Source organism: Vidua macroura, chromosome 30 (assembly GCF_024509145.1).
Source record: "Vidua macroura isolate BioBank_ID:100142 chromosome 30, ASM2450914v1, whole genome shotgun sequence".
In the NCBI taxonomy this organism is placed as follows: domain Eukaryota; kingdom Metazoa; phylum Chordata; class Aves; order Passeriformes; family Viduidae; genus Vidua; species Vidua macroura.
Window position 1 is genome coordinate 1,670,689 of NC_071600.1, and position 26,462 is coordinate 1,697,150.

At 55.2% G+C, this 26,462-nt stretch overlaps 1 protein-coding gene, 1 long non-coding RNA gene and 2 pseudogenes across 7 annotated transcripts; 1 reads left to right on the forward strand and 3 right to left on the reverse strand.

The window, feature by feature from the left end:
• The window catches only part of LOC128820668 (uncharacterized), a 1,438,581-nt pseudogene that overhangs the window by 1,091,758 nt on the left and 320,361 nt on the right, over window positions 1-26,462 (reverse strand).
• LOC128820667 (uncharacterized) overlaps window positions 1-26,462 on the forward strand; it is a 2,212,279-nt pseudogene that overhangs the window by 552,270 nt on the left and 1,633,547 nt on the right.
• On the reverse strand, window positions 3,016-4,565 carry LOC128820786 (uncharacterized). Its single transcript, XR_008440944.1, has 2 exons — window positions 4,528-4,565; window positions 3,016-4,065 (listed from the first exon to the last, which is right to left on the reverse strand). It is a non-coding gene; the product is annotated as an uncharacterized LOC128820786 (long non-coding RNA).
• On the reverse strand, window positions 5,950-25,024 carry LOC128820673 (uncharacterized). Of its 6 annotated transcripts, XM_054001481.1 has the most exons (10): window positions 24,779-25,022; window positions 24,349-24,420; window positions 23,664-23,762; window positions 23,122-23,229; window positions 22,790-22,861; window positions 22,630-22,701; window positions 22,443-22,541; window positions 21,895-22,002; window positions 21,258-21,432; window positions 20,296-20,428 (listed from the first exon to the last, which is right to left on the reverse strand). In XM_054001481.1, exons 1-10 carry the CDS (start codon window positions 24,873-24,875, stop codon window positions 20,404-20,406), a joined length of 927 nt encoding a protein of 308 aa, XP_053857456.1. In that variant the 5' UTR covers window positions 24,876-25,022; the 3' UTR covers window positions 20,296-20,403. The 6 variants fall into 6 exon arrangements, with proteins under 6 accessions (XP_053857458.1, XP_053857456.1, XP_053857459.1 ...); XM_054001484.1 differs by lacking the exon at window positions 21,258-21,432 and having other exon boundaries at window positions 20,311-20,428; window positions 24,779-25,024; XM_054001479.1 differs by lacking the exon at window positions 20,296-20,428 and having other exon boundaries at window positions 20,849-21,432.

Genomic DNA, 26,462 nt, shown 5'->3' on the forward strand with positions numbered 1-26,462 from the left:
GTTTTTGTCGGGCTGGCTGCCCCAGCTCCAGCCCCAGCCCAGGGCACAGTGGGTGCTGAAGACTGTCAGCAGGGCTGGGAGCTGGACCCCCTCACACCCCCACCCAAATCAACCTTGCCGGAGCCTTCCCCCAGATTGGGGTGACTCCGGGTGGTGGTAAAGTCTCTCCTCCAACCCGTGCCTTCAAAGAAAGACTCAGTAGTCTTCAGTCGTCTGGTCTCAAGGCAGTTTATTGCATGTTATCTCAAGGCACACAGACTCCCTGACATTGTCCCTGATTTCTTCTCCCTCTGCGTCTCTCTCTGCGTCTCTCTTAGTCTTCTTCTCTGTCTCTGTCTCTGTCTCTGTCTCTGTCTCTGTCTCTGTCTCTGTCCCTGTCTCTGTCTCTGTCCCTGTCTCTGTCTCTCGAGGGGCTGGTGCCATCTTTTATATCACACATTACGTATTAGGTGTTTATAGTTTTTCCCCAATGCCTATTACCTATGTTGAACAGTGACTTTCTACTCTAAACCAATCTGTGAGTGCCAACACCACCAAGAACATGGGGAATAGGAAGAAGAAAGAAGGAGGACAGGGCACGCCCAAATCCCTCCATCTTAGAACCTCTGACCCCCATGTACAAAACTCAGACCCCTCTGTACAAGGCCTAAAACCCCCCTGTACAGCACTCAAAAATCCTACCTTTTACTTTGTGACTACTTCTATTATAATATCTAAACTTTTGTGATTTCTTGTTCTTCCTGCAAAGTTGGTAAATTGTTCCATGGGTCAGACTCAAGACCACAGGGGTTCCTGGCCGCCTGCCAGGGTCTCAGAGGCTTCTGCCCTGCGCCCGGAACATCCAAGAGTGTCTGAGGGACACCTTGGGTTCCGACAAACCTGGCTCCAGCATTAATCCCATCCCAGCTGCAATAGGGGGAGCCCCGGTGCTGCACCCCGGCTGGGCCATGAGATGCCCAGGAGCATCCCCTGGCAGGGCTCACCTGCAAACTGGGTGTAGGCTGTGTCTTGGAGGAAGGCGCCACAGCCAAAGTCGATCAGTTTCACCCGCCCCGTGGCCAGGTCGAGCAGGATGTTCTGGGGCTTGATGTCCCTGTGCAGGACCCCGCAGCTGGTGCAGTGCCGCACGGCCTCCAGCACCTGGCGGAACAGCCCCCGCGCCTCCTCCTCCGGCAGGAACCTCCGCTCCGCCAGGAAACCCGACAGGTCCTGGCACCGCTCCGGGCGCTCCAGCACCAGCAAGAAGCTGTCGGGGAGCTGGAGCCACTCCAGGAGCTGAATGACACCAGCGCAGCCAGAGGCCACCTTGGCCAGCAGCACGATCTCCAGGGGTGCGCTGGTGCCGTCGGGCTGCGGGAGGAGCGCGATGCCGTCAGTGGGGCTGAGGCCGTGCCGGGGCTGGGGAAGCCCTCAGCCAGCCCGGGATGCTCTGCATGCCCCGCTCAGCCCACGCCCGCTCTCCCTGCAGGGCTCCCGGCAGCTCCCACCCTGCCGGGCCCCGGCTCATCCCCGCCCGGCACGGCCCGGCTTCTGCCGCTGGCCCCGCTCACTCACCAGCTCGCCCCAGTGCCGGATGCGATCCCGCGGCACCCTTTTGATGGCCACCTGCGGGCAAGGGAGAGCAGCGGGTTCAGCTCGCCCCCGCCTAGCCCAACCCCATCCTCCTCCTCCTCCTCCTCCTCCTGCGCCCGCCGCCGGCCCCGCCGCTCACCGGGGCGCCGTCCGAGAGCCGCGTGGCCGCGAAGACGCTGCCGAAGCCGCCGCTGCCCAGCAGCGAACCCAGGTCTGCAGAGGTGGGTACCCGGCTCCACAGCTGGGCTGGCAGAAGGGCTTCGGGCAGAGGGCAGCGGGCACACGGGCATCCCGCCTGTGCAGCTGCTGAGGAGGCTGCTGTGCTGTGCTGAAGCGGAGGAGGTGGAACGTGGCCTGCCACGCTGCCCTTCTCTCGAAACAGAGAATGGCTCGGAAGGTTTGGACTCTGAGCACAGCCAGCAGCCTGGCCCGGGCACAGGCCATGGCAGGACAGGGCACAGGAGCCTTCTGTGACTGACCGTGGCTCTCTGGTTTCTCTCCGCAGGCTGCCAGCACCTCATGCCATGGAAACGGCTCCGCTCGGCCTGCCAGGCTGGGAGGGCTGGAGGGCGGCGGGTGTTCATTTGCTGTCAAAAAGAAATCGTTCTATTGTTTTGTCATCATCATGATCAGAGCATTTCTTTCATCCTTTTCCAAGCTTTTGGCCTCCCTTCCTCCAGGGTAATCTTTTTGTGTCCTTCCTCAGCCACTTGATGGCATTTGGCAGGGGGGGTTAAGCAATGTGAAAAGTTCAGCAACAGCTCCTGTTGCCAACTGCAGCAGCCCCTTCAAGAGCCCTGAGCTTCCAGCGAGGCCCACGTGTGCCTTGCCAAAGGGAGTGGTTTGCAGCGATGGCGTTGTCTCCCTGCTGCAAAAGCTGGGAGGAAATCACAGGTGGCAAAATGGCAATTTGACTCAACCCCTGCCCAGGTTCTGCATCTTTCCCCTCTGCTCGGTGACAGGCAGGCAGGGCTGGACTCCAGCAAGGTTCAAGTTCTTGGTGCCCCCTGGCATCAAGGGGATCAAGTAAACTCTTGTATGCAGTGGCTGCAATAGGGCTACTGAAGGGAAAAAGGAGATGTCATGAGGTGGGGAATCCTTCTTGTCTCCTTTGTCTCCCCAGGAGCCCCTTGGAAAGGGAAATGCCCACACGGGTTTATCTGACTCCTTCCCAGCCATTCTTTCCCTCAGTCCCAGCTCTCATTTGCTCCGCAGGCTTCACCAGCTCGCTCAGCTCAGAGGAGCTCTCAGAGGAGAAAACGCTGCCTGGCGTGGGGCTGGCTGATCCCTGCCTCATCTTGATTCCATTTCCCCGCTCCCTCCCCCATCCAAGAGACCGAAGGATCCCCCACAACCGGTCACGATCCACTCTTGTGGGGTGTTTGTGATGGTTTGTTAACCGATCCCAAAAGTGCAAAACTGCAAATGGCAAGGGACCATCAGTTTAATCACAACAAATGCATCTTTATTTAGGTACCAACAGCAAATGCGATAGAAGGGACAGAAAAGGGAAATAGAGAGAAAAGAGAGGAAGGGGAATAGAGCTACCACCGTTGAGACGAGATCCTCGATGGTCCAGCCATCATTCACTATATCAAATAACTGGAAAAAGCACTGGAAAAGAATTTGTTTTTTTAAAATTAAGTTTAAAAAAAAGGGAACGAATTCCAGAAAGAAAACCAAAGAGTAAGAATACAGTAATTTAAACTTCTCAAAGGCCTTTGATGATGGAGCCCTGAAGCCCAGTCACGTGCAGTGCGGCCTCGGCGGTCCCTTTGAGCCCAGAACTGCCAAGGGTCAGGGCCAGGATGAGTCTTCACCCAAAACAGGCTCCAAGACTCAGTGGGAATCAATCCAGAACAGGGCTCACACAAAGAGCAAAGCCTCAAGGCCAAAGCCAAACCTTCATCAGGTTGGATTTGTTTGAACACTGAACAGGAGCAAATTTGCTTGTCTGGTAACATCACTGTCACCATGAAACTTTACATGAGCTACTAAATAAGCACTGTCCTGTCCTGAGCTGTGTGGCCCAAATACTGTTGAGAACTTGCTCTGCCTCTGCCCTGTGCCCCCGGGGCTGCTCTTGGCCTGGCAGCCTCAGTGGGAGCCAGCACTGGCTGCAGCCCCAGCGGGCCCCCCAGGACAAGGCCCAGCAATGAAGAGGCCAATGAAAGCACTGGGCAGCAGCAGAGCCCTCAGCAGAGTTCTTTGGACAACCACGGACTGGCCACAGCTCCAGTGCAGCATGACTACCAGTCAGGCTACCAATGCTATGAGCAGAGTTACAAGAAAGCTGTGGAGAAAAATCAACAACTGACCGTCTGCTCTGGTACAGCTTCCGAATGCCAAGATAGCAGCCTGTCAGCACGAGGGGCACGGTGAACAGTGTCACCACCATGCCTATCATGCAGGACCTGCGCACATCCTGGGGGCAGACAATTCTTGGGAGGCGCACTGGATCCGGGGCAAATATTCCTGTTTCAGTGATAACGTCTGTGGGAGCAATGGGGAGCGTGAGCCCGTGCTGTGCTGCACTGCCGAGCTGGCAGCACGGTGGATACGGCCAGGACGTTCTCTGTTTCCCCCAGAGCTGGGGCCTGCAGGCCCCTTGCCGCCCCTTGGCACAGGCTGTGCCACCCAACAAAGCCCAGCAGGCCGGGAGGAGAGCCCGGGGCCAGCGCAGCTGCTTGGGCAGTCGCTGCTTCGAGGGACACGGGCCAAACCCATCCCTGAGCAGCCCCTGCCAGCCCTGGCCCTCCCTGCCCTGGGACAGCTCCCCCAGCCCCAGGGGACAGAGTCAGGCCCTGTCAGGACACACTGGAGCCTTGCTCTCCCTCTCTGCCCTTTCCCCACCATGGGCACCCCGTGCAGCCGCTCCCAGGTTTTGGGAAGTGTCTGCCACGGAGGGACCCCAGCAGGATCGCTCAGCCTGGCTAAGCCTGGCACAGCAATCACCTTCTGTGGCACTGTCTGGCGTCTCCTCCCTTCGTATATCGGGGGCTGTCACGGAGCCATTGCTTCCTCCAGGAAGTGCTGCCTTCAGCAAAGCCCTTTGGTCCATCTCTGGAGAAAGGAAAAGGGACAGCTGGATCAGGTGGAACCATTCCCCATTGGAGAGATGGCATCTTCAGGAAGTTCTACTTTTCAAAGACATGGATAAGGATCAATAAAAGGCCACAGCTCTTGGGGCCGCCACAGGGCCCTCCCTTCCCCAAACAGCTGCCACTCCTGACGTGCCAGAGACCGGGAAATTGCAGGGGATTGCAGGACCGTGGTGCAGTTTGGGCTCCCTGTCAGCTGGTGCCAAATGCCTTCCTGCAGAGGCTGGGGAGAAGCTGCAGCCAGGCCAGGCTGGCAAACAGCCCTGCAGGGCAGGAAAGCAGCAGCGGGGCAGCCAGGCTGCCATGGATCCCTTCCCTCTGTGCCAGGCACGGCGTGTCCAGATGTGCAGGGAAAGCCCCCGGCTGCTGAGTCCCAGGGGAAGGCTGGGGGAAATGCACCCACCATGCTGTCTCTCTAGGTCACTCAGCATTTGGTCCAGTTCTTTGGATTCCTCCAGGGTCTTCATGTGTTTAGTAGCTCTGTTCCTCCCTCTCGGAGGACCTTAAGAGAATGCATGTCCATTTCCCCCGGAATGGATCCCACAAAAGCAGGGCTCAGCCTGTGGGGTCAGCAGGGACACACAACTCACCCCTGCGATGGGAGCCGGGCTTGTGCGCAGCAACCAGGAAAGGAGCCTGAAAAGTCTTCCCTGCAGACACACCTGTAACTCAACAGGCACAGGAGCTTCTGTCACCTGCTTCCTGCCAGGTTGTCAGCGATTATTCACTGAGGGGAAGTTGAGAAGTTACCTGCAGAAACTCCCAAGGGTTCCAAACCATCTTCCATCCCAGCTGCTGGAGAAGCCATCCCAGCACTCTCATCTAGAAGGGATCACAGATCAGAACCATTTCCATGGTGTGCTGGGATCCCCCTCTGCCTTAGGGGACTGGGCACTGCAAGGGGGTCGGGTAAGGCTGTGGGAGCCAAATTTCCATGGCCATGGCCAAAGCTGCACAGGGGCCTGGGGGCTCTGGGCTGGCTCCTGGCCACTCTCCACACTCTTTGCAGGCCCTGTGCAACATCCCTGGAGGGCAGGTACTGCCACACAGCAGAGATGGCAGCTCAAGCCTCAGCAATTGCCTGCTGTGACTGTGCCTGGCATCGCCTCACTTCCTGCAGCAGGGGCTGCCAATGGGCCACTGCTTCCTCCGGGAAGTGCTGCCTTCAGCACAGCCTTTCGGTTCATCTCTGGAGACAGGAAGAGGCACAGCTGCATTAGATGGAGCCATTCCCCTTCTGGGAGATGGCATCTTCAAGAGGCAATACTGGTCAAACTCATGGTTCACGAAATCATAAAAAATTTTGGGATTGGCCAGGGCACTCCTTTCCCCAAACAGGTGCCATTCCTGATCTACCCAGAGACCGGGAAATTGCAGGAATCTCGGGCCCATGGTGCAGTTTGGGCTCCCTGCCAGCTGATGCCAAATGCCTTCCTGCAGAGGCTGGGGAGAAGCTGCAGCCAGGCCAGGCTGGGAAACAGCCCTGCAGGGCAGGAAAGCAGCAGCGGGGCAGCCAGGCTGCCATGGATCCCTTCCCTCTGTGCTGGGCACGGCGTGTCCAGATGTGCAGGGAAAGCCCCCGGCTGCTGAGTCCCAGGGGAAGGCTGAGGGAAATGCACCCACCACGGCGTCTCTCCAGATCACTCAGCATCTGGTCCAGATGTCTGGCTGCCTCCAGGGATTTCTTGTCTCCTGTGTCTGCGTTCTTCCATGGAGGAGGACCTTAACAGAAAGTTGTTCCATGTCCCCTTCAGGCCAGAGTGGCAGTGAGTGCCCCTGGGTGATTGGTGCCCTCCAAGGCACTCCCTCAGCTCTGCCTTCCACTCAGGAGCAGGGCCAGGGGGACCACGTGCCTGGGGTGGCCCCACACTGGCATGGAAGGAGTCCCTTGCAGGGCCGTCCTCGGGGGAGAAAGGATTTCCTGGAGCTGCCAGCAGCTCTAAACCCAGCCCCAGGCAGGGCCAGGGCTTGGCAGCAGCAGCAGGAGCAGCTCAGGCACCCCGGGGCCCGCAAAGGAGCTGCAAAAGGCACAGCCCCGGGGCACAGCCCTGGGCCCGTCCCCTTCCCTCTCTGCTCTTCTTCCTGGCTGCACAGAGCACACGGAAGCGCACACTGGAATTGCACACGGAAGGAAGATGGACAGCTAAATGCTCCTTCCTGCCACTGACAGCCATTCTGTGGGATCCCTCAGGGATCCAGAATGGAGCCAGGCAAGTTTTCCAAAATCTTTCAACCCTGTGATTCTGCTAAGGGAAATGGCTCATGAGGCACTGATTATTCTCTCAGGAAAGGCACACAGAAAACTTGCCTCCAGCATTCTCCAAGAGATTCAAGCTGTCATCCAATACGGCATCCGGATAAGCCATGTCGCCATCCCAAGCTAGAAGGGATCAGAGATCAGAACCATTTCCTGGTCTGCTGGGATCCCCCTGTGCCTTTGGGAACTGGGCACTGCAAGGGGGTCGGGTAAGGCTGTGGGGGCCAGATGAGAATGGCCATGGCCAAAGCTGCACAGGGGCCTGGGGAGCTCTGGGCTGGCTCCTGGTCACTCTCCACATGATTTCCTTGCCTTGTGCAAAATCCCTGGGAGGGCGGCTGGAGCAGCCCAGGGCCCATGGGGGCTCTCTCCCTCCCACAGAGGAAACCCTCCCTAAAGCCCAGGGGAAAAACCATCCCCCAGCACTTCCCAGGGAGCAGGGAGCGCTGTCCCGGGAAAGGGGAGCCAGGCTGCCGGCTCACCTGCTCCCTGCGCTTGCAGCGGAGCAGCCTGGGCAGCCCTGGCAGGCAGGGCCACGGCCAGGAGGAGCGGGAGGAAGAGGCGCAGAGCAAGGGCCATGGTGCCCTGCCCTCTGCCAGTCCCCAGCTCTTGCTGCCACCACTGTCCCGACACCGCTGTCCCAATGTCAGCACCACTGCTGCCACCGCCGCTGCTGCCGCAACAGCTGTGCTCAAGGACTGACTGCTGGGTCCTTGTGGTGCTGTGCAACCACGGGGCTCTGGCACCTCTGTGACCTCAGAGCCTGCTGTGACCTCAGCCTGCTGTGACCCCAGAGCCTGCTGTGACCTCATGGCCAGGCTGGAGTTGTGTGGGGAGTGGGATCTGCCTTCTTTGGCAGGGATCTCATCCTGCCCAACAGCTCTGTCCCAGGGTTGTGACACAGTCCCTGCCCAGCTGATCTCACAGCCTGGGGCATGAAGGGATGGAGAGCAGCCTGGCCAAGAAGGACTTGGGGCTGCTGCTAGATGAGAGGCTGGACATGAGCCCGCCTTGTGCATGCAAAGGAGAGTGCCCAGCAGGTTGAAGGAGCTGATTCCACCTCTTTGCTCTGCTGAGACTCCACCTGGAGTACTGTGGAAGATGTTTTATATTGCTGGCCGGGGCTCTATGTACAAATCACCAACGGGACGGGACTGCTGAGGAACGCGTCTCGAGCTGTTTCTGTTCCAGCATCAGTCTCATTCCATGGTTATGACAATGGGCAGATGCCAGCAGCTCACATCCCCGGCAGCAGGCAAAGAACTTAATGGTACAACTTACTTAAAAGCTTTTTGACCAATCACACAAAGCAAAAGCATCTTGACAATAGATTTCTCCAATCACTATAAGCACACGTACCATTTGTTAAAACAATATTTGTTTTATTTATATCTTTTGAATACAATACCTACTTGTATTGTGAGCCTTAAAACCCAATGCACAGAGCTCCATTAGTAAGCTTAGAACATCCTAATATCTTGATGGAGATATTTTCTGTAGCTTAGGGAGTTATTCTAGCCAAGCGTTAATACACAGACCATTGTACTATTCGTCCTTACTTTTCCACTACTTATATAATTTTTCTGCTGACAAATCTTACAGTTAATGCTTAGCTCTAATCGCAGTTCCACTGTCTCTGAGGCCTGCCTTTTGCAGCTTCCCAAAACCCTCTGATTTTAAAGATTCCCACCTTTTACAGCGACTTCTGTGAGCCAGAGAGAAGTTTGATAAGAGGATCCATGTTTACCCCTGAAAGAATTTTCTACCAAGGTCATTGACATAGAAACCAAGAAAGCAAGGAGGACAAAATAAGAGAAACCTCCAACTGCCTATTCCAATCAGCACTTGGCTTGTCTCTCATGACCAATGTGTAAAGTGTAAACTTAGGAGCTTTGTAAGAATGTAGAAAAAGCATGCATGCTAGAATAAAAACAGGGTTTGAAGCCTTCTGGAAATGGAGGGTGTTGCTTTGTATTGTCTCCGTCTCTACCATGACAGAGTACTGCATCCAGCTCTGGGTCCCCAGCACAGGAAGGACATGGTTCTGTTGGCTCTAGTCCAGAGGAGGGACAAAATGCTCGGAGGGCTGGAGCCCTTCTGCTTTGGAGACACGCTGGGAGAGCTGGGGGTGTTCAGCCTGGAAGAGAGAAGGCTCCAGGGAGACCCAATTGCTGCCTTTCAGTACCTTAAGGGGGCTTGTAAAAGAGATGGGACGGAATTTTTAGTACGGCCTTCTGTGACCAGACTGTGGGGGAATGGTTCTAATCTAAAATACGGTCAATTCAGACTAGACAAAAGAAACCCATTTTTTACACTGGAGGTGCACTATTGGCTCTATCAGTACTTGTGTTCTGTAAAACAGGTAAGTTGTTACGGCTTCTTGCCCTGTTTCTCACTGGATAAAATCCAAATGCTGCATTGCTCCCTGTCTACTTTCTTCCAAGTCAAGGCAAATTTTGTTCATTACTGAGTGGGACATATTCATCTGTTCACAAGCAAATTCTTCTTGCCATTCACACAATGTGGATTTGCTCAAATCAGACTGTAACTAAGTTCTGCCTCTCACTAGGATTCAAGTTGATGCATTGTGAGGTCAAGTGCCGAGTAATTTGTCCTGGTGTCTGGCCCTGTAGAGGGTTTTTCTGGAATTAAATGACATTTGACGGCAGCTGTAGTCTGGCATCTTCGAAATGAAGAAACAGCCTTTGAAACAGGATTTTGTTCTTTCTTCCTCCTCCTCCTCCCAGGAATTTAAATCTCTGAGGTCTAAGCTCTTCAGCTGCCTCACAAACATTGTTTTAATTCAGACAGGCATCCATGCAGTGAGCCACAAATCAGGACTGTGGCTCTGAAGCTTGAAGCAATGCAGGTTTATAGCACTAAAAATAATAATCTGTTACCCAGGTTAAGCCAAGCACTTCCCAAATAACTCCACCTATCCTCAGGGATGTTTCCAAAAGGATCACTGTAAAAGCTGGGAGTGGGGAGAGAGAGCGTCATCAAAATTAAAAATACAGCTTTCTGAGATCTTTATATTCCGACAAAAAGAGAGTCAAAATTGTTCATATGCGGAACATTAATTAAGAAGTCAACGACAGATTGTCAAAACAATTGCTTGGGGAACAAACAAACACAAATAAAAAAAAGTTTACATGTAGATAATAAGTAAACCATCATGCTAAGAAAAAAGCCAGACGTGCTAAAACTAAAAGCAATAAGGCTGTTTCATCTCATGTCTCAATACAAAAAACATGACTGAAAAGAATCAGAGATCCTCACGACCATTACTATATACAGGAACTTCCAGGTATTGGGAAAAAATGAAGGAAACTGTAGTGTGCAATTCACAGAGATAACCTGGAATTTATTGATGAACTTGTTGCAAAATTTCTGAGAGCAGACTGGAAAAGCATAGGGACTGATCAGACCATGCGTGGGCATTTCCAGCAGTGTGAGGGATGTTTCTGGGAGCAGCTGCAGGGAAGAGAAGCAGCGCACAATCACTGGGTGTCCTAGGGTGACCTTACGATGCTCGCGTCCCCGATCGTGTGTTCTGTTGATGCTGGATATTATATTGTGTGCCTTCCAGACGGGCTCTGAGAGCAAAGGCGGGGAGAAGAAGAAGCACGGAGTTTGTTATCAGAGACTGCACTCACTGCTGCCCAGTCTGCTGGAACACAGAACTCCACGGTGCTGTCTGGGCACGGACGGGGCAGAACACCGCGCTCCTTTGCTTTTTAGTTACTTTAGCTAGCTGGGGCAGTCCAAGTTTTCCCTCGACTGGTTTTCTTTCCCTTTTCTTGGATCCGTTCAAACCTGCTCTGGACCGGGACCTGGGGAAGCACCGAGAGCTTGCACTTTGTGGCCCACGGGGGGCTACTCTGGGCAGCAGCCTTTCCCAGTGCCAGAGGGACTGAAAACAGAGCCACCATCCACCAGAGAGATTTTCTGAATCTGTCATCTCTTCAGAGCAACCAATGAGTTTTGTCATCTGGTATTGTTCATTTTTTGGGCTCGGGAGTGCTTTGCCTGTTAAATAAACAGGTTTTTTCCACTTCTCTCTGAGGAAATTTTTCCCGAACTGACTGGGGGCAGGGGCCATGTGGGTTTGATTTCTGGGGGAGGGGCCTTTTGGACGTTTTCTCCCAAATTTGCCCTAAACCTGGACACAGGGACAATCTCTTTGTGGGCTGTAGACTTTACGACAGTCTGTCCCCTGGGGCTGGGGGAGCTGTCCCAGGGTAGGGAGGGCCAGGGCTGGCAGGGGCTGCTCAGGGATGGGTTTGGCCCGTGTCCCTCGAAGCAGCGACTGCCCAAGCAGCTGCGCTGGCCCCGGGCTCTCCTCCCGGCCTGCTGGGCTTTGTTGGGTGGCACAGCCTGTGCCAAGGGGCGGCAAGGGGCCTGCAGGCCCCAGCTCTGGGGGAAACTGAGAACGTCCTGGCCGTATCCACCGTGCTGCCAGCTCGGCAGTGCAGCACAGCGCGGGCTCACGCTCCCCATTGCTCCCACAGATGCAGCCAGCCCCACAACACCTGTTCCCAAGGTGAACAGAAGGGAATCAGAACGGGTTGCTGTTAGGGAACACCCTGTTTGCTTGTGATAAGGGCAAGTTTGGCCTTCTATTTCTGCCAGGAAATGATTTAGAAGTGCGCAAGTAAACCTCGACTGAGAGCTTCCCAAATCAGCTCTTCTGTTGCCATAAAGAGATGGAGCTGTCACCCCCATGTCCAGGTGGTACCACCAGCAAAGCCCAGCTGGCACCAGCACTGGCTGAGCTCCATGCCCAGGAGCAGCCGTGGATGCCCACGGTGAGGGCAGGCAGGAGCCAGGCAGGGGCCGCTGTGAGCAGCAGCGGGGCCCCGAGGGGCTGGGGGAGCCCATGCTGAGCATCCCTGGGCTGAGGGCACATTTCCTTCAGTGAGATCATCTGGGCCTGGAGCTCCTCCAGTGGCATGCCCAGGAAAAGAGGGAAGCCATCAAGAACATCTCCAGTGTGGGAGGGGCCCCTGCACTCCCTTGGGAGGCGGTGGAAATCTAAAGGGACCTGTCAGTCACATGTTTTACCCTCCCTTGTTGTTGTCAATCAATGTTTGATGTACTCCCCGATTCTAGAAAGTTCTTCCTCTCTGTAACCCCCACATTGGTTCACCTGCTATAACCACTCCTCCTCTGTACCCTCATTGGTTCCTCATATGTCACCCCATTCTATCTCCTCCCCTTGACCCATTCCCCATTGGATAGTTTGTACCCCAACCATGCCCACTCCTTCCCTCTTATATACCCAGTCCCGCCTTCCCTCAGGGCTCTCGGAGTCTGCTCCCTCCTTGAGTGTTGGTCTTCCTACTCCCTCCACCTTCCCCTCGTCCTCTGCCATTCCGACCATAAACCCTCAAGGATTACAGCTGCTCGAGTGCCCTCTTGTCTATTTCGGTGGAGCTATCCGCGAACCATCGGCCCCTCCCCGCGGACCAGTCAGCCGAGGATCTCCCCGGCCTGACTGGGCACCCGGGCAGCCCGAGGGGCGGCGGAATTTTACACTCCAGGGACACAGCCTGACCAGCAATGCCAGCAGCAGGATTTGCTGAGCAATGGCCCTTGGATCAAGCAAAACATTTCCAATCAGGGCAGTCCATTTGTACAGATGGGGCTACACTCTGGGGGTACAGCCAAGGCCATGAGGTCACAGCAGTCTCTGGGGTCACAGCAGGCTCTGGGGTCACAGCAGACTAAGGTTACAGCAGGCTCTGAGGTCACAGAGATGCGAGAGCCCCGTGGCTGCACAGCACCACAAGGACCCAGCAGTCAGTCCTTGAGCACAACTGTTGCGGCAGCAGCGGCGGTGGCAGCAGTGGTGCTGACATTGGGACAGCGGTGTCAGGACAGCGGTGGCAGCAAGAGCTGGGGACTGGCAGAGGGCAAGGCACCATGGCCCTTGCTCTGCGCCTCTTCCTCCCGCTCCTCCTGGCCGTGGCCCTGCCTGCCAGGGCTGCCCAGGCTGCTCCGCTGCAAGCGTGGGGAGCAGGTGAGCCGGCAGCCGGCAGCTGTCCCTTTCCTGGGACAGCGCTCCCTGCTCCCTGGGAAGTGCTGGGGGATGGTTTTTCCCCTGGGCTTTAGGGAGGCTTTCCTCTGTGGGGTGGAGAGAGCCCCCATGGGGGCTGGGCTGCTCCAGCCGCCCTCCCAGGGATGTTGCACAAGGCAAGGAAATCGTGTGGAGAGTGGCCAGGAGCCAGGTCAGAGCTCCCCAGGCTCCTGTGCAGCTTTGGCCATGGCCATTCACATGAGGCTCCCATGGCCTTACCTGGCCCCCTTGCAGTGCCCAGTTCCCAAAGGCACAGGGGGATCCCAGCACACCAGGAAATGGTTCTCATCTGTGCTCCCTTCTAGATGAGCATGCTAGGAAGGCTTCTCCAGCAGCTTGGCTCCATGCAGATTTCCAGCCTCTTAAGCCTCCTGCAGGTATGCTGTCAATGTTCCTAATAGAATAATCATTGGCAACCTGGCAGGAAGCGGGTGACAGAAGCTCCTGTGCCTGTTGTGTTACAGGTGTGTCTGCAGGGAAGACTTTTCAGGCTCCTTTCCGGGTTGCTGCACACAAGCCCAGCTCCCATTGCAGGGGTGAGTCGTGTGTCCCTGCTGAGCCCACAGGATGAACCCTGGTTTTGTGGGATCCATTCCGGGGGAAATGCAAATACATCTCTTGAGCTCCTCCAAGATGGAGGCACAAATCTACAGGAGACAGTAAGTCCCTGGAGGAATCCAAACACATGGAGAAGACACTGAGTGATGTGGAGAGACGCCGTGGTGGGTGCATTTCCCTCAGCCTTCCCCTGGGACTCAGCAGCCGGGGCTTTCCCTGCACATCTGGACACGCCGTGCCCGGCACAGCGGGAAGGGATCCATGGCAGCCTGGCTGCCCCACTGCTGCTTTCCTGCCCTGCAGGGCTGTTTCCCAGCCTGGCCTGGCTGCAGCTTCTCCCCAGCCTCTGCAGGAAGGCATTTGGCAGCAGCTGACAGGGAGCCCAAACTGCACCATGGGCCATGCACACCCTGAGATCCCCTGCAATTTCCCAGTCCCCAGGAAGATCAGGAGGGGTGGTGGTTTGGAGAAGGGAGGGCTCTGCCCTCCGTTCCAAAGCTTCGATGACTTCCTGAACCTTATTAATGTCTTTGACAAGCATTGGCTCCTGAAGATGCCACCTTCCCAATGGGGAACAGGCCCACCTGATCCAGCTGTCCCTTTTCCCTTCTCCAGAGATGGACAGAGAGTCTGTGCTGAAGGCTGAGTTTCCCAGAGGAAGCAGTGGCCCATTGGCAGCCTCTGCTGCAGGAAGGGAGGCGATGCCAGGCACAGTCACTGGAGGTAATTGCTGTGCCTCTGGGCCTGAGCCCTGCTGAGGCTTGAGCTGCCCTCTCTGCTGCTTGGCAGTGTGGGCACACAGCATTACCTGAGCCCCTTGCAGTGCTCACTTCCCCATAGAAGGCGATCCCATCACACCGTGGAATATTTCCTATCTGTTCTTCTTTCTAGGTTGGGACCGTGACTTGCATCATTTGGAAAGACTGGCAAACCATGGTTTAAGGGTCTTGGAGCTTGGTGAAGGTTGGTTATCAGCAACTCTTTCCTAACAGAGTGATCATTGTCCAGAGTAATATTCATGTGTGATTTCCTTTAAGATGCTTTGAAGTTTGATGGATTCTGGAAATCCTGTCCTCCAAATTTCTACTCTTGTGCTCAACAGTGATCCCACAGGATCGCTGTCAGTGGGAGGAAGGAGCATTTGGCTGTCCATCTTCCACCCATGTGCAATGCCAGTGTGTCCTTCCATGTTGTGTGCTCTGTGCATCCAAGGAGAAGAGCAGAGAGGGAAGGGGCTGGGCCCAGGGCTGTGCCCCGGGGCTGAGCCTTTCACAGCTCCTTTGCCGGCCCCAGGGAGCCTGAGCTGCTTCTGCTGCTGCTGCCAAAGCCTGGCCCTGCCTGGGGCTGGGTTTAGAGCTGCTGGCAGCTCCAGGGAGTCCTTTCTGCCCCGACTGCCCAGCAAGGGGCTCCTTCCATCCCAGTGTGGGGCCGCCGCAGGCACGTGGTCCCCCTGGCCCTGCTCCTGAGTGGGAGGCAGAGCTGAGCAAGTGCCTTGGAGGCCACCAATCACCCAGGGGCACTCACTGCCACTCTGGCCTGAAGGAGAATCTTCAGCAGAGACACAGGAGCTGTTCTGTGCTGCCTTTCTTTGCAGCTGAACGTGATGATGAAGATGATCTGGATTCCCAACCCATACCCATTACTGAGCCTCAGGGAGATGCTGAGGGTAGGTCAAGGCCTTTCCCCCTGGGAGAGCTGCCAGCTCAGAGCCCAAAGCTCAGCCGGGGGGCATCGCTGCAGGTGCCAGGACAGAACCACGCACGTGTGTGCCCTTGCCCTGCACCATCCCCTCAGCGCTCCTGCGGCTCAGTGCTGCTCGTGCAGATCCGCAGAGATGACAGAAGCTTCTGTGGCTGTTGTGTTACAGATGTGTCTGCAGGGAGGACTTTCCCAGGTCCTCTGGTGGATGTTGCACATAAGCCCGACTCCCATCGCAGGGGTGAGTAGTGTGTCCCTGCTGACCCCATAGGCTGAGCCCTGGTTTTGTGGGATCCATTCCTGGGAAATGCAAATATTTCTCTTAAGGTCCCCTGAGAAGGAAGAACAAACCTACAGGAGACAGTAAGTCACTGGAGGAATCCAAACATCTGGAACAAATCCTGAGTGATGTGGAGAGACGTGGTGGTGGGTGCATTTCCCTCAGCCTTCCCCTGGGACTCAGCAGCCGGGGGCTTTCCCTGCACATCTGGACACGCCGTGCCCGGCACAGCGGGAAGGGATCCATGGCAGCCTGGCTGCCCCGCTGCTGCTTTCCTGCCCTGCAGGGCTGTTTCCCAGCCTGGCCTGGCTGCAGCTTCTCCCCAGCCTCTGCAGGAAGGCATTTGGCAGCAGCTGACAGGGAGCCCAAACTGCACCATGGGCCTGAGATCCCCTGCAATTTCCTGGTCTCTGGGTTGATGCAGAGAGGCAGCTGTTTGCAGGAGGGAGGGCCCTGGAGCAGCTCCAAAACCCTGGCCATTTTCCTTGTCTTCATCCACCCTTTGACAAGTATTGCTTGGAGCAGAACAGCACAGCACAGAGGAATTATGGCATGCAGGCTCAGGGGTTTGGGTACTGGGCAGTCCTGTGCCAAGGGGCGGCAAGGCCCCAGCTCTGGGGGAAACAGAGACCAAGGACCTCCTGTCCCTCTGCACTGTGCTGCCAGCTCAGCAGTGGAGCACAGCACGGGCTCACGCTCCCCGTTGCTCCCACAGATGCAGCCGGCACCTCAACACGTGCTGACAAGACCCGGAAAAGCATGAGAAGAGTTTTCTGCTGGGGAACACCTTGTTTGGTTAAGTTGATGGCCATTGTGCTTGGTGCAGCACTTTTCCTGATGATTTGCTCTGCTGGAATCTGGTATTGCTGGAAGAGAAAATGGTGAGTGTTTTGGTGATCTCGTCCTCAAACAGCGTCCTTTAATGGCTGTTGATAGTCAGGGAACATTCCCAGTGAGGCTGCAGTGGAGCTGTGGCCAGTCTGTGGTTGTCCAAAGAACTCTGCTGAGGGCTCTGCTGCTGCCCAGTGCTTTCATTGGCCTCTTCATTGCTGGGCCTTGTCCTGGGGGGCCCGCTGGGGCTGCAGCCAGTGCTGGCTCCCACTGAGGCTGCCAGGCCAAGAGCAGCCCCGGGGGCACAGGGCAGAGGCAAAGCAAGGTGGGGAGGAGAAGGAGCATGGACGAGATTGCCCTTGAAAGGCAGTCAGGCTCTGGGGCCTGCTTCTGGCCAGGGATCCTGCCCACAGCTGTCCCCTTTTTGCCGGGGCCTTGAGGGGCAGCTGTCCAGCTGGGCCAAGGTGTGCCAGCAGCTCCAGCCGGGCTGGGGAGCCTTGCCAGCTCTGGGCCCTGCTGTGCAGGAGGGTCCCAGTGTGCCACAGGCAGCTGGGGGCCTCAGCCACTCCTCTCTCCAAAGGTGCTCCTGCCCATCTTCAGAAGTCGAGCCTAACAACGCAGGCAGAGAGAACTTGACCCGTGTTCCCAGCTCTTCACTTCTGTCCCCATCTGCCCTGCCGCAGCTGCAGCACTGTCTTGAGCCCTTCCCCAAACTCACCCCTCCACAACGAGACCCTCAGCCCCTGAGCCCCCTGGTCCTGTTCCCCAACCACAACTGAAGGTGGGCAGGCCTTGTCTGCCAGGGCAGGGCTTGGCCCACATTTTGTGTTCAAATAAAGAAATAGAGTTGTCAGAGATATGTCCAGGTGGTACCACCAGCAAAGCCCAGCCAGCACCAGCGCTGGCTGAGCTCCGTGCCCAGGAGCAGCCGTAGATGCCCACGGTGAGGGCAGGCAGGAGCCAGGCAGGGGCCGCTGTGAGCAGCAGCGGGGCCCCGAGGGGCTGGGGGAGCCCATGCTGAGCATCCCTGGGCTGAGGGCACATTTCCTCCAGTGGCATCATCTGGGCCTGGGCCTCATGAGGCACACAGGGATGTTTTGGGCTCTCTGCTGAGCTGTGCAGGGATCCCTCATGAGGCACACAGGGATGTTTTGGGCTCTCTGCTGAGCTGTGCTGGGATCCCTCATGAGGCACACAGGGATGTTTTGGGCTCTCTGCTGAGCTGTGCAGGGATCCCTCATGAGGCACACAGGAGTATTTCTGGCCTCTCCTAAGGTGTGCAGGGATCCCTCATGAGCTGTGCACCAGGGTAAATGTCAGGGGGTTTTTTACTCTTCACAGCACAGCAAAGGGACACTTGGCCAAGGTTTTGCAAGGCTGGGAGAAAGCCTCTTGCAAAGCCTGGGGCCCAAAAGGCTGTGGGCACAGCGGCCGGGCGGAGCCCATCCCCTGGGGCCAGGCCGGGCTGCTCAGGCCGGGCCGGGCCGGGCCGGGCCAGGCCAGGGCCCCGGCAGGGAAGGGCCGCGGCCCTGGGCTCTGATGAGGCTGCTGAGCTCCGCCCTGGCCCTGTGCTGCAGCCCAAGACATTTCCAGCCAGGGCCGTGCCCTGGGGCACAGGAGGCACCGGGGCTACAAGTGAGGCCGCGCCTTCTGGCTCTCAAGGGGGCTGGCTCTGTTCCCTGGGAGGATGCAGAGCCTTGTGCCTCGGCCTGATGGGGCAAAACTCCCCCCAACATCCCTCTGTTTGCAAAAATAAAGGCTTTGCACTCATTAATAGGAAAAGCTGCATGGGTGGCCTGCAGCTAATGTTCTTTTGTTGGCTGAACCCCAGTCTGTGCTCAGGTCTCAATGACTGACCCAGCCCCAAGCTGCTCTTAAGACTGATTTGATCAAAGGCACTGAAGCTCTGTTGACTACAAATTCTCCAAGAAAACAAGCACAGGAACTTGGCTAATGTTGGTGACAAAAGCAGAGTGCAGAGTTGAACCTTTGAGGCCACCTCACTGCCACCTCCCCCCACCCTTTTCTTTTTAATTGATTTAATATCCTGAGTGCCAGTTCTTGCATGAAATGGGCCCTCAGCAAGGAGCTGCTGGGCCTCCTTGTGGTAAACAGGCGAAATGAAATTAAAAGGAGGCTGATGACTTTTATAAAAAATGTGCCTGTTTATTAAAACTTAGAACAACAGAGGCCGAGGCCTCAGGGTAAGCCTAGGGCCTGCGCCACAAGGCAGAGGTAGCTCTAACAGCGCTGTGTGACAAGGTGCTCCTGCGGGCACGAGGTGCCCTCGAAAGAGCCCGGCTGCTCCGCACCCAGGGATTTTTTAAAGTCTCTTGGGGGTGCTCGATTGGTGCGCTTTGGATCCTCTTGCCGACCGGTCCTTTTCTTGGTGGCTGATCGCTCTGTAAGATGGTGCAGTCCTGACCAATCATTTTGGAACACAGCAACCTTACTGGGTGGCTCGTTTCCCAGTCGTTGTTCCAGTTGCTGTCATCGCCCTATGATGTCACTTTTCTAGAAGATTCTTACTCTTACACCTTATTACCACCCCCCTTTCTCTGTTTAGTAGCCATATACATACACTTAAACAACTGTACATTCCACTCAACAACTCATCACATGAATTATATAACAACTCATTATATTAATTAACAATCCATAATAACTTATTGTAATAATTAACCATTAAGAACTCCACCTTTGAAAGTGAATTTATTTATAACATCCTGGGTGTAGCCCAAGGGAAGCCGTTTCTGTCTTGCATCACAGAACTGGCAGGTTTTTTGCAAAGACAGCCTTTACAAAGGACTTGTTGCGTGCATTGACATCCGAGGGGCTGCTTTCAAAGACAGACCAAAAAACCCATGAACAACCAGCAAACCAACCAAACAACATATTAAAAATGAGTACTTTATTTTTAGCTCTTGCTTTTAATGTTTTCCCAGCCAGCCTCCTTTTCCACTGCAGTATTTTTCTTTGCACAGAAAAAAACCCTTGCCAGATGATGTGACTTAACAAGGAAAACACAACTCACACCCAATGGATATATTAAAGCTAAACATGCAGACTCCCGTTATCACAATCCTCATCATTTCTTTTCTGTTCATTTTTATGTCAGATTGTTTTCAGAAGGGTGAGAACACTATCTCAGGTGCCCTGGCTACTTTGATGCCATAGCCACTTCTTATCTCTCCTTTCTTATGAGCTGTCCTTCCTGTAGTTCCTCTGCCCATTTGTTGCTCTTGGATCTCTGCCTCCTTCACCTGATTTTTATCTTTTTCTGGATTTGTGGGGATGTTTGTGTTGGTTTTGTTGTGTTTGCCTGTTTTATTTGGTCACAGTTTTACTTTTGCTTTTTGGGGTTTTTTTCATCCACTTAACAGCAGAAATCAGCTTGTGATTTGTATTGTGAAGTTTTGATACACAGGTGTTGCACATAAAGGTTGTTTTCGTATTTAAAGTAATCTCAGACACAGACCTGCAAGCCCCTGTGACTTTGAGAACAGAGTGCTCTCAGACAGCAAATTGTGCATGAATAGGAAACTTGTAGTTCCTATCTCCATTACACACGGCAAAATGTCAAGGGGTTGGAATGGTACCAATTGTAGCCTTTCTTTTGCCTTCTTTTGCTGCCATGCCATAAAACCATGTCAGATTCATCAATGACCTCGGTTCTTCCAGGATGGGGCGTGCAGGGATGATCCCTCAGCTCGTGTGTGCACCTGGTGTGCACCAGGCCAGACACGTGGCTGTCATCCACAGCCAGCCTCTGTCTGCAAAGAGAGCAGGGAGCTGCAGCTCTGAGGAACTCAGGGCTTAGGGAGCAAACAGACCAAATCCCTAATTTATATCAGTTACTTCACTCGAGTGTTTTCTGCTGATAGATTTTTATTTTCCTGCCCAGAGCTGGAAAAAAAGAACACTGGCGGTTTGCTTTAGCTATGAAATGAAGAGACTCTTCTCAACAGGTTCCAGCTCTGCTGCTTGTTGGAATTAAAAGAAAAGCAAAACTCTTCTGTAGGTCACATCAAACCAACATAGGTTTCATGAGTCTGTGAAAGACATAAGAGTGTAAAAATTATTCCATTTTATAGTACTTACTGTTTTCTAATTCAGCCATGGGGAAATTATGCCATCATTCACTATATCAAATAACTGGAAAAAGCAATGGAAAATAATCTTTTTTTAAAACTAAGTTTTTTAAACTAAGTTTAAAAAAAGGGAAAGAATTCCATAAAGGAAATCAAATAGTAAGAATACAGTAATTTAAACTTCTCAAAGGCCTGTGATAATGGAGCCCTGAAGCCCAGTCACGTGCAGTGCAGCCTCGGCGGTGCCTTTGAGCCCAGAACTGCCAAGGGTCAGGGCCGGGATGAGTCTTCACCCAAAACAGGCTCCAAGACTGAGTGGGAATCAATCCAGAACAGGGCTCACACAAAGAGCAAGCCTCGAGGCCAAAGCTAAACCTTCATCAGGTTGGATTTGTTTGAACACTGAACTGGAGCAGATTTGCTTGTCTGGTAACATCATTGTCACCATGAAACTTTACATGAGCTACTAAATAAGCACTGTCCTGTCCTGAGCTGTGTGGCCCAAATACTGTTGAGAACTTGCTCTGCCTCTGCCCTGTGCCCCCGGGGCTGCTCTTGGCCTGGCAGCCTCAGTGGGAGCCAGCACTGGCTGCAGCCCCAGCGGGCCCCCCAGGACAAGGCCCAGCAATGAAGAGGCCAATGAAAGCACTGGGCAGCAGCAGAGCCCTCAGCAGAGTTCTTTGGACAACCACGGACTGGCCACAGCTCCAGTGCAGCATGACTACGAGTCAGGCTACCAATGCTATGAGCAGAGTTACAAGAAAGCTGTGGAGAAAAATCAACAACTGACCGTCTGCTCTGGTACAGCTTCCGAATGCCAAGATAGCAGCCTGTCAGCACGAGGGGCACGGTGAACAGTGTCACCACCGTGCCTATCATGCAGGACCTGCGCACATCCTGGGGGCAGACAATTCTTGGGAGGCGCACTGGATCCGGGGCAAATATTCCTGTTTCAGTGATAACGTCTGTGGGAGCAATGGGGAGCGTGAGCCCGTGCTGTGCTGCACTGCCGAGCTGGCAGCACGGTGGATACGGCCAGGACGTTCTCTGTTTCCCCCAGAGCTGGGGCCTGCAGGCCCCTTGCCGCCCCTTGGCACAGGCTGTGCCACCCAACAAAGCCCAGCAGGCCGGGAGGAGAGCCCGGGGCCAGCGCAGCTGCTTGGGCAGTCGCTGCTTCGAGGGACACGGGCCAAACCCATCCCTGAGCAGCCCCTGCCAGCCCTGGCCCTCCCTGCCCTGTGACAGCTCCCCCAGCCCCAGGGGACAGAGTCAGACCCTGTCAGGACACACTGGAGCCTTGCTCTCCCTCTCTGCCCTTTCCCCACCATGGGCACCCCGTGCAGCCACTCCCAGGTTTCGGGACATGTCTCCCACGGAGGGACCCCAGCAGGATTGCTCAGCCTGGCTGAGCCTGGCACAGCAATCACCTTCTGTGGCACTGTCTGGCATCTCCTCCCTTCGTGTATCGGGGGCTGGCACGGAGCCACAGCTTCCTTCAGGAAGTGCTGCCTTCAGCAAAGCCCTTTGGTCCATCTCTGGAGAAAGGAAAAGGGACAGCTGGATCAGGTGGAACCATTCCCCATTGGAGAGATGGCATCTTCAGCAAGTTCTACTTTTCAAAGACATGGATAAGGATCAGGAAAAGGCCACGGCTCTTGGGGCTGCCACAGGGCCCTCCTTTCTCCATACAGGTGCCACTCCTGACGTGCCAGAGACCGGGAAATTGCAGGGGATTGCAGGCCCGTGGTGCAGTTTGGGCTCCCTGCCAGCTGGTACCAAATGCCTTCCTGCAGAGGCTGGGGAGAAGCTGCAGCCAGGCCAGGCTGGGAAACAGCCCTGCAGGGCAGGAAAGCAGCAGCGGGGCAGCCAGGCTGCCATGGATCCCTTCCCGCTGTGCCAGGCACGGCGTGTCCAGATGTGCAGGGAAAGCCCCCGGCTGCTGAGTCCAGGGGAAGGCTGAGGGAAATGCACCCACCACGGCGTCTCTCCACATCACTCAGCATCTGGTCCATGTGTTTGGATGCCTCCAGGGACTTCATGTGTTTAGTAGATCTGTTCCTCCGTCGCGGCGGACCTTAAGAGAATGCATGTCCATTTCCCCCGGAATGGATCCCACAAAACCATGGCTCAGCCTGTGGGGTCAGCAGGGACACACGACTCACCCCTGCGATGGGAGCTGGGCTTGTGCGCAGCAACCAGGAAAGGAGCCTGAAAAGTCCTCCCTGCAGACACACCTGTAACTCAACAGGCAGAGGAGCTTCTGTCACCTGCTTCCTGCCAGGTTGTCAGTGATTATTCACTGAGGGGAAGTTGAGAAGTTACCTGCAGAAGCTCCCAAGGGTTCCAAACCATCTTCCATCCCAGCTGCTGGGGAAGCCTTGCTAGCATGCTCATCTAGAAGGGATCAGAGATCAGAACCATTTCCATGGTGTGCTGGGATCCCCCTGTGCCTTTGGGAACTGGGCACTGCAAGGGGGTCGGGTAAGGCTGTGGGGGCCAAATTTCCATGGCCATGGCCAAAGCTGCCCAGGGGCCTGGGGAGCTCTGGGCTGGCTCCTGGTCACTCTCCACACTCTTTGCAGGCCCTGTGCACCATCCCTGGAGGGCAGGTACTGCCACACAGCAGAGATGGCAGCTCAAGCCTCAGCAATTACCTCCTGTGACTGTGCCTGGCATCGCCTCACTTCCTGCAGCAGGGGCTGCCAATGGGCCACTGCTTCCTCCGGGAAATGCTGCCTTCAGCACAGCCTTTCGGTTCATCTCTGGAGACAGGAAGAGGCACAGCTGCATTAGATGGAGCCGTTCCCCTTCTGGGAGATGGCATCTTCAAGAGGCAATACTGGACAAACTCATGGTTCAGGAAATCATCAAAACTTTTGGGATTGGCCAGGCCACTCCCTTCTACAAACAGGTGCCATTCCTGATCTACCCGGAGACCGGGAAATTGCAGGCATCTCGGGCCCATGGTGCAGTTTGGGCTCCCTGCCAGCTGATGCCAAATGCCTTCCTGCAGAGGCTGTGGAGAAGCTGCAGCCAGGCCAGGCTGGGAAACAGCCCTGCAGGGCAGGAAAGCAGCAGCGGGGCAGCCAGGCTGCCATGGATCCCTTCCCTCTGTGCTGGGCACGGCGTGTCCAGATGTGCAGGGAAAGCCCCCGGCTGCTGAGTCCCAGGGGAAGGCTGAGGGAAATGCACCCACCACGGCGTCTCTCCAGATCACTCAGCATCTGGTCCAGATGTCTGGCTGCCTCCAGGGATTTCTTGTCTCTGCTGTCTGAGTTCTTCCATGGAGAAGGACCTTAACAGAAAGTTGTTCCATGTCCCCTTCAGGCCAGAGTGGCAGTGAGTGCCCCTGGGTGATTGGTGCCCTCCAAGGCACTCCCTCAGCTCTGCCTTCCACTCAGGAGCAGGGCCAGGGGGACCACGTGCCTGCGGTGGCCCCACACTGGCATGGAAGGAGCCCCTTGCAGGGCCGTCCACGGGGGAGAAAGGATTTCCTGGAGCTGCCAGCAGCTCTAAACCCAGCCCCAGGCAGGGCCAGGGCTTGGCAGCAGCAGCAGGAGCAGCTCAGGCACCCCGGGGCCCGCAAACGAGCTGCAAAAGGCACAGCCCCGGGGCACAGCCCTGGGCCCGGGCCCTTCCCTCTCTGCTCTTCTTCCTGGCTGCACAGAGCACACGGAAGCGCACACTGGAATTGCACACGGAAGGAAGATGGACAGCTAAATGCTCCTTCCTGCCACTGACAGCCATTCTGTGGGATCCCTCAGGGATCCAGAATGGAGCTGGGCAAGTTTTCCAGAATCTTTCAACCCTGTAATGCTGCTAAGGGAAATGGCTCATGAGGCACTGATTATTCTCTCAGGAAAGGCACACAGAGAACTTGCCTCCAGCATTCTCCAAGAGATTCAAGCTGTCATCCAGTACGGCATCCGGATAAGCCATGTCGCCATCCCAAGCTAGAAGGGATCAGAGATCAGAACCATTTCCTGGTCTGCTGGGATCCCCCTGTGCCTTTGGGAAGTGGGCACTGCAAGGGGGTTGGGTAAGGCTGTGGGGGCCAGATGAGAATGGCCATGGCCAAAGCTGCACAGGGGCCTGGAAAGCTCTGGGCTGGCTCCTGGCCACTCTCCACACGATTTCCTTGCCTTGTGCAACATCCCTGGGAGGGCGGCTGGAGCAGCCCAGGGCCCATGGGGGCTCTCTCCCTCCCACAGAGGAAAGCCTCCCTAAAGCCCAGGGGAAAAACTATCCCCCAGCACTTCCCAGGGAGCAGGGAGCGCTGTCCCGGGAAAGGGAGCCAGGCTGCCGGCTCACCTGCTCCCCGCGCTTGCAGCGGAGCAGCCTGGGCAGCCCTGGCAGGCAGGGCCACGGCCAGGAGGAGCGGGAGGAAGAGGCGCAGAGCAAGGGCCATGGTGCCTTGCCCTCTGCCAGTCCCCAGCTCTTGCTGCCACCACTGTCCTGACACCGCTGTCCCAATGTCAGCACCACTGCTGCCACCGCCGCTGCTGCCGCAACAGCTGTGCTCAAGGACTGACTGCTCGGTCCTTGTGGTGCTGTGCAGCCACGGGGCTCTGGCACCTCTGTGACCTCAGAGCCTGCTGTGACCTCAGCCTGCGGTGACCCCAGAGCCTGCTGTGACCTCATGGCCAGGCTGGAATTGTGTGGGGAGTGGGATCTGCCTTCTTTGGCAGGGATCTCATCCTGCCCAACAGCTCTGTCCCAGGGTTGTGACACAGTCCCTGCCCAGCTGATCTCACAGCCTGGGGCATGAAGGGATGGAGAGCAGCCCAGCCAAGAAGGACTTGGGGCTGCTGCTAGATGAGAGGCTGGACATGAGCCAGCCTTGTGCATCCAAAGGAGAGTGCCCGGCAGGTTGAAGGAGCTGATTCCACCTCTTTGCTCTGGTGAGACTCCACCTGGAGTACTGTGGAAGATGTTTTATATTGCTGGCCGGGGCTCTATGTACAAATCACCAACGGGACGGGACTGCTGAGGAATGCGTCTCGAGCTGGTTCTTTTCCAGCATCAGTCTCATTCCATGGTTATGACAATGGGCAGATGCCAGCAGCTCACATCCCCGGCAGCAGGCAAAGAACTTAATGGTACAACTTACTTTAAAAGCTTTTTGACCAATCACACAAAGCAAAAGCATCTTGACAATAGATTTCTCCAATCACTATAAGCACACGTATCTTTTGTTAAAACAATATTTTTTTGATTTACTTCTTTCGAATACAATACCTACTTGTATTGTGAGCCTTAAAACCCAATGAACAGAGCTCCATTAGTAAGCTTAGAACATCCTAATATCTTGATGGAGATATTTTCTGTAGCTTAGGGAGTTATTCTAGCCAAGCGTTAATACACAGACCATTGTACTATTCGTCCTTACTTTTCCACTACTTATATAATTTTTCTGCTGACAAATCTTACAGTTAATGCTTAGCTCTAATCGCAGTTCCGCTGTCTCTGAGGCCTGCCTTTTGCAGCTTCCCAAAACCCTCTGATTTTAAAGATTCCCACCTTTTACAGTGACTTCTGTGAGCCAGAGAGAAGTTTGATAAGAGGATCCATGTTTACCCCTGAAAGAATTTTCTACCAAGGTCGTTGACATTGAAACCAAGAAAGCAAGGAGGACAAAATAAGAGAAACCTCCAACTGCCTATTCCAATCAGCACTTGGCTTGTCTCTCGTGACCAATGAGTAAAGTGTAAACTTAGGAGCTTTGTAAGAATGTAGAAAAAGCATGCATGCTAGAATAAAATCAGGGTTTGAAGCCTTCTGGAAATGGAGGGTGTTGCTTTGTATTGTCTCTGTCTCTACCATGACAGAGTACTGCATCCAGCTCTGGGTCCCCAGCACAGGAAGGACATGGTTCTGTTGGCTCTAGTCCAGAGGAGGGACAAAATGCTCTGAGGGCTGGAGCCCTTCTGCTTTGGAGACACGCTGGGAGAGCTGGGGGTGTTCAGCCTGGAAGAGAGAAGGCTCCAGGGAGACC